Source organism: Myodes glareolus, chromosome 9 (assembly GCF_982192425.1).
Source record: "Myodes glareolus chromosome 9, mMyoGla1.1, whole genome shotgun sequence".
NCBI classification, from domain to species: Eukaryota; Metazoa; Chordata; class Mammalia; order Rodentia; family Cricetidae; genus Myodes; species Myodes glareolus.
In genome coordinates this window covers 12,247,534-12,263,586 of record NC_142034.1, presented here as the reverse complement: position 1 = coordinate 12,263,586, position 16,053 = coordinate 12,247,534, and the positions used below count along the sequence as shown (strand labels likewise).

General features: G+C 42.5%; 1 protein-coding gene across 3 annotated transcripts in view; it reads left to right on the top strand.

Annotated features, from left to right (window-relative positions):
• Positions 1–3,633: 3,633 nt before the first annotated feature.
• Map2k6 (mitogen-activated protein kinase kinase 6) overlaps positions 3,634–16,053 on the top strand; it is a 141,950-nt gene continuing 129,530 nt past the window's right edge. Inside the window, exon 1 of one of the 3 annotated variants that reach the window (XM_087909835.1) lies at positions 3,634–3,652. Coding sequence is in view for 2 of the 3 variants with exons in the window: in XM_048446116.3 (XP_048302073.1) it covers positions 7,803–7,818 (16 nt within the window). In the remaining variant the exon portion in view is untranslated. Of the gene's footprint in view, positions 3,653–7,507; positions 7,819–8,153; positions 8,225–16,053 lie in introns of those variants that run through there. The other 2 variants (XM_048446116.3, XM_048446117.3) reach the window with 2 other exon arrangements.

Here is a 16,053-nt window from a genome sequence, read left to right as displayed (position 1 = left end):
CAGGGATGGGAATTAACAAGGGTTCTTCACCAGGTACCAAGCCTAGTTTTAGAAAAAGGAATACCAGGGCATGAGTCCCAGACCACCTAACAGGTAGACAGCAGTATACTTTGTGCCACAGAGAATGGAGACATTGTGAAAGTTTGGCTATAGGAGCTGGGTGGTACTACTAAGGATTGTGGTATCATTGCAATCTGCAGAACCCAGGGTGCCCACAAAGTGTGTTCCGAAGGAGGTAAAGCAGTCTGAGATACCAAAGAGTGAGGGGAGAGAGCTAATGGCTGGAAGGGATATTTGTCTCAGAGCAAATGTCACACAAACATACATGTAAATCAGAAGTAAGTTATAAAAATTAGAATATTTGTATGCAAATAAGATATTAGTAAATATGTGTTTCATTATATATTAGCCTTCTAGGAGCCAATGTGAAGTTAGATTAAATGAGGATGGTTTTCAAATAGGATGTGGGGATGACATCATCAAGAAGATCTTCATAGAAGAGATGACTTTGAATTTTGGATGGAGAGTAGAGCACGGAAAATGAGGACCAAAATGGAGGTGAGGATAAGGCAGCTCCATAGACTGAAATATAGAAAACTAGTGACATGTAAATTCAGGTCCTAATAGAATAAGAATAGTACGTTGATTAAATTGCCGAGTGGGAGATAAGGCTAAACAAGTATAGCTGTGTCAGACTCGGGAGAACACTGATAGCTAAGCTGAACCAGATCTGCTGCTGGCAATCAATATTCACTGGGATGCTTTAAGTATATGTAATAAAAATATAATATATTATTACTTAATATATAAAATATATTTATGTCTATTTTATTTTACTTGAAGCATCCCAGTGAATATTCATTACAAAGGGACGGAGAGAATCAGTGGTTAAGAAGGCTTGCTACTCTTCCAAGAGGCCAAAGTTGTTTTTTTTTTTTCCCCTGGCATTCACATTGGGTGGCTCACAATTACTTGAAACTCCAGTTTCTGGGGATGAGACGCCCTCTTCTGGCCTCCACGGGTATCTTTATCCATGGACATATACCCACATATATGCACATAATTACAAAAATAAAAACAGGCCTTCAAAGATTTGTGCAAAGGCAACCAAACGTCTAAATAAATCCTCCTGGGCCTCTCCCTACTATGCTTCCCATTTAATCCTTCAACTTACAGCTTTAACATCACCACCTTGCTTTCTCTTGCTCCTGACGTCTAGTAGACACTTCTGGAAAACGCTCAGGTGTCCTGCTCAGATCAGTACTGCTCCCTTAGAGGTCTCGTTGCAAAATGTTGCAGGAACATTTCTTGTCTCATCTCTTAAGACATGTTGTTAGGATGGTCACTCATCATGCTGCCAAATAAAGGACCAGTAACCCTTCTAGCTACCAAACAGAAAGATCTTAGCTGTTAAAAAAAGTTTTTTTTAGAAATAAATGATTGGTGGCTTCAATACACACATGAGCTGGTGAGTCAGGAACCATGGAATGCTCAGATTGGCACAGGCCTGAGACTAATTCTCTTTGTTCAACATTGGGACTAAAAGAATCACAGAAAGGGCCGGCAGTGGTGGCGCACGTCTTTAATCCCAGCACTCAGGAGGCAGAGGCAGGCGGGTCTCTGTGAGTTCGAGGCCAGCCTGGTCTACAGAGTGAGCCCCAGGACTAGCTCCATAGCTACTGGGAAACCCTGTCTTGTAAACAAAACAAAACAAAGAATCCCAGAAAGGTGAAACGACTTGCTTCAGCAGACACAGCTCATGTCCATAGCCGTGTCTAGACTCTAAGTTTCTCTCATCTAAGTAATTACATCTTACCAAACCTCGTAAGTTTAAATTAATTTAGAGCAGGGAATACATTCTCACGCTACGCATCAGCATTTCTTATACTCAACACTGGTATTTGAACCAGATTGTTCTTTGCTGAGGGCGGGACTTCCTGTGTATCTTTGTAAGACAATTGCACTCTAAATTCCTGTTTAGTAGATGTTTAGTATCAATCCTTCTTCTTCATTACGATAAAGCACGCATTACCAAACACCCAGGAGGTAAGCTGAGAGAGAGCTATTACCACTAAGTTGTAGCAGGTGCCTTTCCTGGCCCAGGGATTATTCCTGATACTCAGGCTACCCCCTCCCCCACCCAACCTTTAACTCCAGAATAACTACTTGAGAAACCAGTATGACCTAACCTAAGGGCTTCCTTCCAAGAATTTCACACTTTCAACCTGACGGAGTGGGTTTTTTCCACAGGTGTTCTGGGTTCCCCGGAGGTGTTAACTCTCATCAGAATCAGGTTATTCCTGGCTAGCCAAGGTTACAGGTCCTTACCCCATCTGCTCCGTGCACAATTGCTACAGGTCTTCAAGAGTACAACCTGCTAAATGCTGTTCTGGGCACCAAGAAGTAGAGATGTTGATAAAATCTCTTGTCTCTACTCTAGCCTCCTACAGAGACACAGAGAAGAGGCCTGGGATGGGTCTTAGGTCAGATACATATATAAGGCATTACAGAATCAGGGAATGCATCCAACTCACATGGGTGCTGGTAGGGACACCCTCAATACAGAAAGTTGATATAGATATGAATAATTTGCTTTGTTATGGATTTTAAGGTCAATTTTGTTATATGTATATATGTTTCTGATCATGATTGAGATATTGTGATTGTGTAGTTTATTTAAAAATGCAATGTGTAGTTAAAAATATAGGTTGTTAATGGATAATACTAGCTTGTAGTAATGTTAGTCTGATTTTCTAGAAATGCATAGATATATTTCAGATAGACATTCATATCTTTCAAAGACTACAGAACATGGCATTTAATGTTTTAATAACTTAGGACTTTTCATGACAATGAGACACGTCTGCTCCTGGCAGCACCAGTCTACTTCAAGAGGAAGATGGGCATCGAAGAGGCTCCTTATGGAGTTGGTTAGCCATTTGGGCAAGAAACTGCTCTTGCCTGGACTGTTATATAAACTGGACACAGAGAACCCACAGAGAGAGGACTGCTGAACTTGCCTAAAGGTGAGATGATCTTTCGGGGTTCCTGATTCATGAAAGAGTCTGCGAGACATTCTGCAGGACACAGCAGATAGTGACTGAATTGCCTTTGAAATTTCCTGCTTCATGGAAATGTCTCTGGATATTATGGGCCTGAAGGCCGAAAATGGATGCCCCAACGATACAGAGGAACTTTGGGTGACTGTCCAGGCAGCGAGATGTCTCTGTCATTTCTAGAGTTTTGGAAGTTGCTTACTTCTTGTTTACTTAGGTAATATTATATCCTTTTGGAGTCTTTGATGGAGTTGAAGAATGGATAGTCATAGTTATAGTTTTCCATTATTATTATAAAGATATAGTTATAAATATTGTGGCTGTAATTCTTGCTTGATAACTGTTTTGTTATATGTAATTTTACTATGTTAAAATGAAAGCCTTTCTTTTTTGTTTAAACAGAAAAAGGGGAAATGATGGAGGAGGGTTATCTGTCTATTGTGTTATTCTCATTGGTCAATAAAGAGACTGCCTTGGCCCCTTGATAGGACAGAAAATTAGGTAGGCGGAGTAAACAGAACAGAATGCTGGGAAGAGGGCTATGAGGCAGACGCCATGAAGCCAGCCACCAGGTCAGACATGCTAAATCTCTCCCGGTAAGCCACGACCTCGTGATGCTACACAGATGGTTAGAAATGGGTTAATCAAGATGTGAGAGTTAGCCAGTAACTAACTCTCTAGAGATAATGGGCCAGGCAGTGCTTAAATGAATACAATTTGTGTGTTGTTATTTCCGGGGCTAAGCTAGCCGTGCAGGAGCCGGGTGAGGCGAAAAGCAGGCCTGCCCGCAGCCCCTCACTACAGAAAGTATTTTGAGAGTAGTCAAGGACAAATCAGAACCAGTAGATAATGAAAGGGTCTTTCAGGCAGAGGAGCACCACATTCAAAAGAGCCAGAAATCCTGCTTTCTCCTAGGTATGACATCGGCCTGGCCTGAGGAACGAAGCTGGGAAACACACAGAGCTCACGCCCTGAGGAGCCAAGGTGCTATATCAAGGAGTTTAGATATTGGTTCTGCAGATAAGCAGAATCTGTCAGATTTGCATTTAAGGATCTGAAGTCTGGAAAATTCCAAGACAGACACTTGATGTACCTTTAAAGGAACCGTCTGTCTGTCTGTCCGAAGCCCTTTTTGCTTTCTCCTGCCACTACAGTCTGGCAGAACAAGGGGCACAGCTTCTTTACCATACAGGGAGTCGAGGAGGAAGACACCCTTTCACACCAAGAACTTGCTTTTCAAACCTTTTCAGAGAGGTTGAACTCCCCGTCATTCCAGCAACCTGCTCTGAATTCAGGATCCATAAGATAAAGGGCCCACTCTGTCACAATCTGTGGCTCAGCAGGCTTGCAGTTAAAAGGTGTCTTTGTGCATGTGTGCTTGCATGTGCACACCGTCTGTCGGCCATCTCTCTGTTTCCGTGGAGTGTGGATGGCAGATTGATTTTCAGAATTCACCACATTTGCCAGCTGTGTCTTTTTTTTCCTCATTTTATTTTATTATTTAAAAAAGAAAACAAACATCTTTTTCATATACATATCAATCTCAGTTCCCACTCCCTCCCCTCCTCCTGTTCCCTCCTCCTTACTCCCTCCCCACTCCCACCCCCATCCACTTCCTAGAGAGGGTAAGGCACATTGCTTCAAGGAAGGACCAAGGTCCTCCCCACTATATCCAGGCTGAGCAAGGTATCCATGCAAAGAGAATGGGTTCCAAAGAGTCAGTGCAAACACTAGGGATAAATCCTGGGGCTCCTCAGTCAGCCCCAGCCATACAGCAGTCACCCACATTCAGAGGGTCTAGCTTGGTCCTACCAGCTGTGGCTTATGTGTGCTTATTCTGCCACACCAGCAGAGATCTGAGCTCTTCCAGGGTTGCTGAGATGGCTTCGTAAAGGCGCTTGGCACCAAGTACGATGACCCAAGTTTGATTTCCGGGCCCTACAAGGTGCGAGGAGACAACTGATTCCTGCCAAATTGTCCCACGACCTTGACGTTAGGCCTGTGTACAAACGCGTGCGCGTGTGCACACATGTCTGTACACTAAATGATTGTCACCAAAGAAAAGAACTCTTTTGAAATCAGACTAAATTCACTGAAGAGCCGTGCAGCTGAGGACAGGAAATACAAATGGCCAAGTCTCTGTGGCTGTTCGGTCTTGGTTGGGGTAAGCCAGGATAGCTTCACAAAGCTCTCCCGGCGCTGTCATTGCCTATCCCAGGTATTCCTCTCATTGTTTCAAAAGGAAAGTGACAGTGTGTTGAATTGGCCTGTATCTCCTGGTTCAATGAGACTTAGAAAAAAGGCTCACCAAGGAGGCTCTAATCTACCTGCAGTAGAAAGGTGGGGAGGTGTAGTGTGGATTAGACTTGAAAGGCAGAGGAGGTAAAAGAAAATCCTTACATCTAGATGGGAGACGGAAAGCTACCCTGTTACAGTCAGACGCTGCCCCTCCCTGGGTGAAGTTGCCTTGATTAATTTTCCTGAATGTCCGTAAAGGAAGCTAGGAATTGTGGGGTACCCCTGTAATCCCATCACTTCAGGGGCACAGCGGCAGGAGAATTACCGCAAACTCTACACACTGAGTTACAAGCCAGTCAGAGAAGGCAAGATCTCAAAGGGAAAAAAAAAGTCAGTAAAGGGCAGCACTGGAAGTAACAAGTGCAAGCCTCCCCCTCCCCGGCCCCCCCACCCCATTCAGCATATTTTCCTTAAGAGCCGATTTGCTAACTTGTGTTGGAGGTGGTCAGAGGCAGGAGGATCACAAATTCAGACCCTGTCTGTGTTAGGTACTGGGTTCAAAGGCCAACCTGGATCAGCTAGATCTTGCCTCAAAATAATTTTTTTTTTTTTTTTAAAGAAAGGGTTGTGGCTGCAGCTCAGTGATAGAGCGCATGCCTGGGATGCCTGAGGCCCTAGATCCAATCTCCAGCACTTTGGGGAGAGAAGAAAGAGTTGATTTGTAGCTACCATGTGGTGGCCTTCCTTCTGATTCACGCATTACTCAGATGGTACTGGCTTCCTAGAATTCTTAATGCAATTCCAGAAATTTTTATTAGCAGCCATCATGGATGAATCGACTTCCAAAGCGACTCTCGTGGCTTTCCACAAACGACCCGAACTACCTCTGGCCTCTCCCAAGTCCAACCCCACCTAGATCTCTGAGGGTAAATTTACATTTTTGAAACAATGCTTTGGTTAAGTTCCCCTTTTCAAAACCTTCTACCTCCTCCTCTATGTTTTCAATTAAAGTCTAAACAGTTAAATCCGGGTAGAACGCCCCACACCAGGTTAATTCTGAGGGCCACTCTAGCTCACAAGGCAGCATGGTCCCCCTCAGCGACCCAGGAATGGACAGTTGGCGCTCATTCTCCCCACAACGGTTTGTTTGCAGACCAGCAGCCCGAAACCCTCATTCCTTCCCTATTTGCCTTGAAAGAACATTCCTGGAGGTGGTCTAATAGGTACAACGTAAGCTGGAACTCCCGGCCCACACACCCTGACTATTCCTCTCCACCCCTTTCAGGGATTGCTTGCATCTCTGACTTCCTTAAAGGGGAGATGCTTTCCCCCCACAACCGCGATACAAGCCACCCCTAGCTTTGAGCAGAGCAGGAAAAAGGGGAAAATCCCAAGCCCTGGGAAGGTGTCTGACGCACTTTGGGCTCCCAAAAAACATCTCTTGATGGTATCGAAAACTTTCAAGATATTCGACTTTATTCACCTAAGAATACTGTTACCCACCACCCACCCTTTCTTCTTAAGGCCAGGGACTTTCCCCTTCCTCCCCACTTGCCTCGGGCGAGAAAAGAAATTTCAAATTATCTTTATTTTGATTAAAATTGGCTTTGATATATAAGAAACAAGATTTCCTTTTTAACCCTGTAAGAAATGAGAACTTCCCAAATTTCTCTCCCTCAGCCCTATCTAGAACTGAATTTCAGCTTTCTTGAAAAGAACTGACAGGGATCGTGTCTTCCCAAATAAAACTTTGTATCTTCTCTGAGGGGTCAGATCGCCACCGGAGTTCCCATTCAAGACAAATGTTTGTTGTGAAATGAGGTGTCAGGCCGAACTGTCTACAGGCAGAACAGTACAAAGATACTGAGCAGGAAAAGAAAGAAATCAACGCGTTGAACCCCCAATTAGACCTTAGTCTAGGGGTGACAAAGGCGCCTTAACCACCCCTGTGTTCTCTAAGCTGTTGATTCATAGGCTTTTTGAGAACAAAACGCCTCCTTTCATGGACCTGGCCGTCAATCACCCTTCACTTACTGAAGAGTGTGTGTCCGATTTGTTTATCTGAGTAAGATCTCTGTCGCGCTCAGTCAGTCACCTCGCTCAGTCACCGACCGGAGCACGTTTCCTTAAATTAGAGACCCATGGACTCTACAGGCGAACTACATTACCCAGCGGGCCTCGCGCCCTTCGCAGGAAGGACGTCTGCGCACTAAGATACTCAGTTCCAAGTTTGGAGCTTTTAGCTGCCAGCCCTGGCCCATCATGTAGCTGCAGCACAGCCTTCCCTAACGTTGCAACTAGGGGAAAAATCACTTTCCAGACTGTTTTGCAAGGTGTGCAATTCCATCTTGACTCCCTGAAAGTCCATCTGCTGCATCGGTCAAGAGAAACTCCACTTGCATGAAGATTGCACGCCTGCAGCTTGCATCTTTGTTGCAAAACTAGCTACAGAAGAGAAGCAAGGCAAAGTCTTTTGTGCTCCCCTCCCCCATCAAAGGAAAGGGGAAAATGTCTCAGTCGAAAGGTAAGAGCCTGTTTGCATTAGTTGCAAAAAAATGCAAAGGCTTATGCATGCATTCATGAATGCATGGATGCAATTTTCGCCCGGCGATTGCATTTTTAAGTTTGAGGTTTTCCACAGCTCAGTTGCATTTCCTGTTTAGTGTGTGTCTTTTTTTGCAGACACAGAGAGTTCCTGTAAGGCAGGGCTTGCAGTTCAGCTGTGCATTGACATTATTTGCATTCTTCTGCTAGGATTACTGAGCCTTTTTGCCTTTTGCACAGTCAGGAGAGAGATAGCAGGTTGGTAGCGTCTAAATGTGCAATGCTTTATATAATAGTACATTTCTTTAGTATGCACGCACATTCTAAGTAATTTTGTGTGCAACAGGAATCCAAACTTTCGAAAAGTCTCGAGGTGAAGATGAAAGGTAAAACGCGACTTAAACTACTAGGAAATTAATGTGATCTTGTATTCTTTGGGGGGAATGAGCCACAGTGGTGCCAGATTTCAGCTAAATTTGTATTAATTTCGCTTTGGACAATAGGCAACTTTTGATTTTGAAGAGACGTAAAGGTGAAGTGTGGAGAGCAGTGTAATATTAAAAATAAATAAATAAAGCAGACAAGCCTTGCTCTCCCGAGGTTTTTACACTTTTACCAGTCGCTTGCAGTGGTGAAAACCTAAATATGCTTGGCCATTTGGAGATGCTTTTGCACCTGAGGGAGGGAGGGTTTTAGGGGGTAGCCGTATTTCTAAGCCTTGCATCAACATGAGACGACCTTTACCGTCTTACTGCCAACTGCAGTGGATTCCTGTAAGTGTGTAGCTGCAGAGATTAATAGGTCAGAAGTTCAGGGCTGTGGCTGCCTTTTTTCTTTTTCAAATTTACTTAATTAAAAAAAATTGTAAGGTTGTCTTTTGCAGATTTACTGATGATGTTCTGTGGAGGTAATTTTTTAAAAAAAAGTCCTGGCTTGGCGTCAGAGCTGAAGGGGTGCTTAGGTGCCTGTGAGACCTTTAATGACCTGTTTTGGGAGCAATCTTCCTCACCATAGAGAAATCAGATGGCATCTGAAAACACCCCAAAATGAAGAGGTGTGTTAGCTGCTAGTGAGCTAGACTAGCTGGGTGCACCACTGAAGTAAGATCTGGTGACATTAAAGTATCCAATAAGCCTTTTGCCACACTTTTTTCTGGAGCTGTGATATGATTTAATTCTACCTGATGAACGTGCGTGTCTGGTCCCAAGAAGAAAGGGATGTTCTTCAGAGTTTAAAGTAAGATTGCTTATGGTTGCTGTTGCTTGTTGTTTTGTGTTTAATGTTAGGTGAGGATGAAGTGTTTGAACTATTTCAGAAGTGTGCCTATGAACCTAGAAATGGGCATTTTTTTTAAGGTGTGGATATTCCTTAACCAGGGAAAACTCAAAATCTTGTAATTAATTGAACAGAGAAATAAGTTTACAAGAGTCAGTCCATGCTCTAACATACTAAGGAGATGGCTTCTAGTTACTTTATATTTGGTAAACATACACTCACTCTTTCAGTTCAGCTTAAAATATGTATGATGTACATGCTTATGCCTGTATATACACACATATATACATACATGTAGATTTGCATGTATGTATATGTGCATAGAATTTTGGGATACACGAGAATACTTAAAATGAAGTCTTTTTCTTCAAGAATTACCATCTGGTTTGAGAGAGCAGGAATGTGAGGACATTTTCGTGGCCTGCGATAGCAGCATAGATGGGGCCAGTGAGATGACTCGGTTGGCGCAGGTGCCTGCCGCCCAGCCTGGTTACCTTCATTCCACCCTCCAAACCCAATGGTGGAAGGAACCGCCTCCCAGTTGTCTTCTGATGTGCCAACGTGCACCATGCACAGGCCATACACACTCACTCAGAAGAAGCAAACGAAGACGCAATAAAAAGCTCAAAAGCCTGGCTATTGAGGAGAAGTGGGGCTCCCAGCGTTGAGAGGCTATAATGATTCTTTCACTGGTGAGTTGTCAGGAAGTTGGGCCTGAAGTGTAGATGTACTGCAGTCCTCCCCACTTGACTCGGACCTTGGGTTCTAAATTAACTTCTTCCCTGCACAGTTTTTAGTTTTTCTCGGCAGGTCATTTTTTTTTTTTTTTTTTTTTTAAACCTTGAGAGGTATCAGGGGTACTTGTGTGGTACTTTCCTCTTGATCATAGATGCAGGATTGCTTGTCCTTCGGGTCAGTTTCCATTTTTGCAGATGAATGCTCTCCACGGAATCCTGCTTGCAAACTATATCTGGTATGAACATGAGGTTTTAGTCCAAAAGGAAAATTATTGGTGGAAAGATGTGGGCAATCATTTTAGAAATGGTTAAGGAGTCTTGGCCTGGACTTTTTATGTGGACTTGGCCTAGCACAGCCTGGCTCTCCGAAATGGCCAAAAGCACTCCTTTTTTTTTTTTTCCTTCTTCTTCTTGGTTTCAGACTTCTTTCTAATACTTTAGCAAAATGAAATGGGAGGAAAAGTGAGAGGTGGGTACAATCTCACAGTATTGAAGAATTTAACAACATGTTCAATTCCCGAACCTTTATGAACTTTTTAGATCACTATAATTCAGTTTTACAGACCTCTAATTTAAGGCATAGCAGAGGCAAAGAATTACAGACTGCCCAGTAGCTGGAAGGACTGGATGCCTTCTCCCTAGCCTTCCCAACAGTGAGATTCCGAGAAAGAATTTTCTTCAAAAGAGATTCTGTTTTCCACAGTTGTGAGTTTAGGTGGTGTGTTTCTCAGCTTGTTTGTCTCAGCTGTCTGGGGTTGAGCTGACATTTTTCAAATATTAAAGCAGCAGTGTGCCTTTTGAGGAAATCTGAAATGTAAGTTAACAGGAAGGGTACCAGAGACTGCAGGAATTCCTGCATTACAGGAAGGCAAGTCACAGGAAAAATGTGTCATCTACACTACCCGGGCGAGAAAGTTATTGTCATCAGCCAGAATGGCCTTCTGAGGGAGGGAGGAGGGAAGGAGGGAGGGAGCTCTAGCATCTCCTGGTTTACCTGAAAATCCATATTTGACCCTTTTAGGAGCCAGTCTTTCTCCCTTCTTTTTCTATCCACCTTGAAAAAATAATATGCGCTTATTTTAGTTGGATGCAGTCATAAGTAAGTCGTGTAAGAAATGCTTACAGGGCACACTTCGGAACTGAATAGGGATGGAGCCGCGAGGTTTTCAACCCTAGTGAGTTCATCTCTGTTTCTGTAATTTGCTCCATCCCGGGGAGCCAGATGTGTAAATTTCTCATTCAGCGCACATGCCTTTGTTGGGTCGTATCAGACGCTCTTGTCATGCTGAACCTGTAACCTGAGCCAGTGTGTTTTATAACTTTGTCATTCTCAGGACACCCAGTCAGAATAGGCACCTTGGGCCTCCTGCTGTCTTTGTGTTGCTTTTGCCTTCGGTTCTTTCTAACGTGATGCATGTTAGCTAAATGGTACGTGTGTGTCTGTGTGTGTGTCTGTGTTGGTAACGCAGCTCCTCCCAGGTTCAAGGATTGGGATTCTCATTCTTTTGTTTTTCACAGATTAATACCATCTTCAAGCAATCCCCCCATCTGTTAAAATCTAAAAAAAAATCTACAAGGAATATTTTTAAAACTTTAAAATGTACATAAATAGTACTTCTTTATTATAGGGATATTCAATAGATAAGAAAAACAAAAATGACTAATTACTGCAAAATACATTGTGATAGATACTCTTTCAATGGTGTACATATTATATATGTGTGTATACATATATATGTACACACATATACATATATATAGCACATGTATAATATGTGTACCACTAATGTCCACTAGGCTACTTTTAATTTTGTTTACCAATATACTATGAACTGTGTCTGAGTCAATGTATTTCTACATTTGCAATATCCAGTTCCTTTATATTTGCTTAAATAGAATTTCAATGCCTGCTTACTTCAGAATCATGCATATTGCTCCATGTTCCCAGGCATACAATGCCAAGAGACTAAATTCCAGGAAGTCAACTGCAGAGTGTGAATGTCTACGTCTCCCTCATCCCCCAATATTTTCTTTATATTTAATAAACTAGGCTTTTATTATCATTATTAAATAAATGGTCACTATTCATTGAAAATTTTAAACCAAAGAGAAAGTTATGATAAGAATATATAACTCGAGCCAGCTGCATGGCTTCATTCCTGGAAGTAAGGAGGCAGAAGCAGGTGGATCTCTTTTATTTTAAGAACGTCCTAGTCTAGGCCAGCTAGGGCTGCATAGAATGGCTCTGTCTCACTCAAAAATTACACACACACACACTTCACCTTAAACTACCCAGCAATAATTACTGTGCACTTGTGATGACTGTCTTTGTATACATAGCCTTAAATGTGTTATTTTACTGTATGGGATATTCTCCTTAAACTCTCCCATGCCTCTTGGCCATCTTCCCACATTAGCACACACACAGTAGCCTCATTCTTTGTTACAGTTTTATATTTTAACTTGTAAGAACACAGCCATGTACTCAGTCTTCCGTGGACTTTCACATAGTTTTATGTGCAGTTATAAACAACGTTGCAAGGAATCCCTTGGACATAGATTATCCACAACAACCCAATTGTTTGTTTGTTTCTTTCTCTCTTTCTTTTAAGATTCTTGCTCTCTCAAGAACAAATGACTCACATTGAAAATAATAATAAAAAAAACTTTTATGGCACTCAAAAATATTTCCATATAATATATTTTGATCATATTCTTTTCCCTCCCAGAACACCTTCCAGGTCCTCCCCATCTCGCTACCCAACCAAATTTATGCTTTTCTCTCCCTAAAATCAATAATAGAAACAAAACAAAGTGAACACAGACAAACTGCAAAAGGTCAATAAAACAAAAATGCCAAAACAACAACAACAACAACAAAGAAGTTTGTACACACACACACACACACACACACACACACATATACATGCACACAAACAATATGGTGTTCATTTTGTGCTACCCAGCTCCTTTTGAGCATGGGACCTGCCCTTCTATGTGGTTGATATACCCGCATGTCCAGTTATTTCTTTAGGATTATTCCTAGTATTAGAAGTCCTGGGTCAAAGGGCATGGATATGTGGCTAAGATATTCTATAGAGAATCTGAACTCTCAATTCTCCAATGATATTTGAGAGCTTCTGGCCTCTTCTTTTCAAGAATTATGGTAAATATTGCCAAATGTATAACTCTCCAGAAAGATCATACTTTTCCTCCTCTTGAGTTTAGTTAGAAAAAAAAAACTTTGCCTATTTGATAAAAGATATTTATATCTGATTCTGACTTACATATTTTTAAATAAGTTGGAAATGTTCATTTCTCTTGACATCCCTGTTTCATTTGTCTTCTTACCCCTCATAAAATGTATCTTTAAAATCTTCATGTAAAGATGAAATTATTTTTTTCAAGTTAGGCCAGGAAATCTGAAGACTGTAGAGGTTAGATAATTATGGGTTGGGAGTTGGGTTCTATGCATCTAAATGGTTTTATCCCTTGATGAGTTCTAATTTTATTTTGACCAAAATGTCTTGTGTACATTTCCCATATTTTATAATGTAAACTCATTTTGTTTACATGGTCTATAGCTGTCCAGACTCACATAGAAATAATGAGAAAATTATAATGATCTGCTTTGAATTCCAGACTGGGAATGACCTGTTTCTGGGTGTGTCTGGAGTTTTAATTACCTCTACAAGGAAAATTAGTTTTTCTTTAGTTTTGTAAGTAATTTTTGCATAGCACCTGGCTGCTTTGTGGACGTCGATATAAAATAATGAATTGTTGAAGTTTTAATTACAGGGCTAATCCCAAGGAACAGTTGATTTAAATTTACTTCGTTAAAACAATTAAAACTGCAGTTAATTTTGTTGACTGCCCAAGTTATGTGATATAGTCTTAGCTTAGCTTACCCTTTGCAACCCTGTCTACTTCTGCATTCTGGAACCTCCTGATGCGCTTTAGGAATAAGAAAGGCCTTTCCAGCACAGGCTTGCCTCTGCAAATGAGCAGACTTGAGGCCTTAGGATCAGTGCATCGCGGCAGACACCACAGCCACAGGTAAATGCGACTCTCTTGATTCTTCTCCCAAAGTTCTTCCCACTGATCTATACACACCAGCACTGATAATCCACCTTTATACTCCTCTCCTTTCCCTCAGAATTCAGTGTATTTGACATTTTTCATTTTGTTTGCTTTGTGGGAAGCAGGCTGAGGGGGGGGGAGGAGTTGTGAGGCTGATGATACAATCATCAGAACTTATTATTCTTCGCCCAAGAAATGGTGATCCATGAATCATGGTGGCAGGATTTCTTACCGATCCTCTGCCAAAAGATATTTTGCAAATGCTGTCCGTCTGATTGCCAGTTGCCTGCAGAGTACAGCTAGGAGTTGTAAGCTCTGTAATTACTGTTTGCCTTTTCTGGACTATCTCCTTGGAAAGATCTTGCTGGGCAGAGAAACTGCGCGTGTCTTCGCTTCTGTAACTCTTTCACCGTTCTGTTGTGTTTCTCAATAATTGATAATCGGTGTCATTAAATATATTCGGACATTATTTTTCATCAGTAAGGATAGTTGCCATGTTTCCCCTGAAAAGGTTTGAGGTAATTAAACTATAAATACTGTTGCCTTTACTTTTCCTTGTTTGCATTCAACGTCTCATTATCTCTTTGCTTGATCATTTGGAAGTTGCAAAAAAATAGCATAGAAGCAGTGACTGAAGAGATGTCCTTCCTCCCACATCGCCCTCTAAGGATACTTAAAGGTGCATGGCCCTTTACTACCCTTTTGTTTTAATAATATGCAGAGGGGCTGGGGAGGTGGCTCCGTAGTGAAGGGTGCTTATTCTGCAATCATGAGGACTTAACTTCAAATCCCCAGCACCCACAGGATTAGATGTGCCCTTGTCTCTAGTATTGGTGGGTGGAGACAGGTGAATTCCGGAGCTCCATGGCCAGCCAGCCGAACTGAAATGGCTGCCTCCTGGTCCAGCCAGAGACCTTGTCTCAAGGTAACAAGTAAGGTAAGGAGTGATGATACATCTGGCTGCCCAAATCCTTGCCCTCCTACTCTGGTGCGCGCCTAAGTGTGGCCACCTGCACACGTTACTGACGCGTCTCACACGTGTATCATGCACACACACATACAACACATGCATGTGCAAGCACACACAAACAAACCAGAAGGGAAAATAATATGCTGAGGATGTTGCTCAGTGGTAGAGGAGGCTCTTAGTATGCGGCCCCAGGATGAGTGGCTCAAAGGAGCACAATTGGTAGGACAGAAGAGAATGTCTCCATGCCCCTTGCCGCTTTCGGTTTCTAAGTTTGTGGAGTCTTGGGACGGTTATCAGAGGCAATTGAGAAAATGTTAACAGTGGGGCTGCCCTCTAATAAAGCAGATCTGCCAGCATAACCACCCAGTACTGTGTGTGATTCCTCACTTCCTCCTTGACTACCTCTGCTGCCATTGGCCACCGCTGCCTGCCTGGGTTTTCTTTCCTCGGACGACCGTCTCTCTCTAAACTTGTCTAGGTAGCTGGATGTGGAGACAGTAAGTCCACTCTTTGCATTTTGAAGAGGAGACTTAGGGAAGTCGGTCACAATTTCTTGTTACTCCGCTGACTGTGCTCTGAGTCGGGTAAGAAGTAGGCGTTTGTGAGGTTCTCTGCCATTGATTTTGCTTTCTAGTACGCACATCCTACCTCGGTCAGCCCCGTAGGCTCAGTGTTAGACTTGAATCCCTCCATCACACCATCCCCAAACACCATCACCCCCCACCCTTCATCTGCACTTTCCCACCATCGTTCTCACTGTTTGCTATCGTTACTTTTCATGCATAAGTTTGTAAAGTATCACTTAAACCCTACGGGCGACTCCTAGTATTTTTAATTTACAAATGAGTAAATTAACTATCATGCGTTTTCCCCCATGGACTGAAGGGAAGTGGAGGAGGCAGGAGGCAAAACCAGGCCTGTTTCACCCCATTTCCCAGGCTTGTAACCAGCAGCCAGAAAACATGAGCCCCTGTGCCAAATTCTATGAACTAAACTAGAGGCCCTGCTCATTTTTGGTGGTGCCAAGGACCTGACCCAGGGTCTTGTGCGTGCCACATCTGCCCTGCAAAGCTATATCCCAGTTCCAACTTAAATTGTTTTTAGGTTGACACCTAGTGTTTAGGGCATAGTACAATAATTCGATAAATATGTA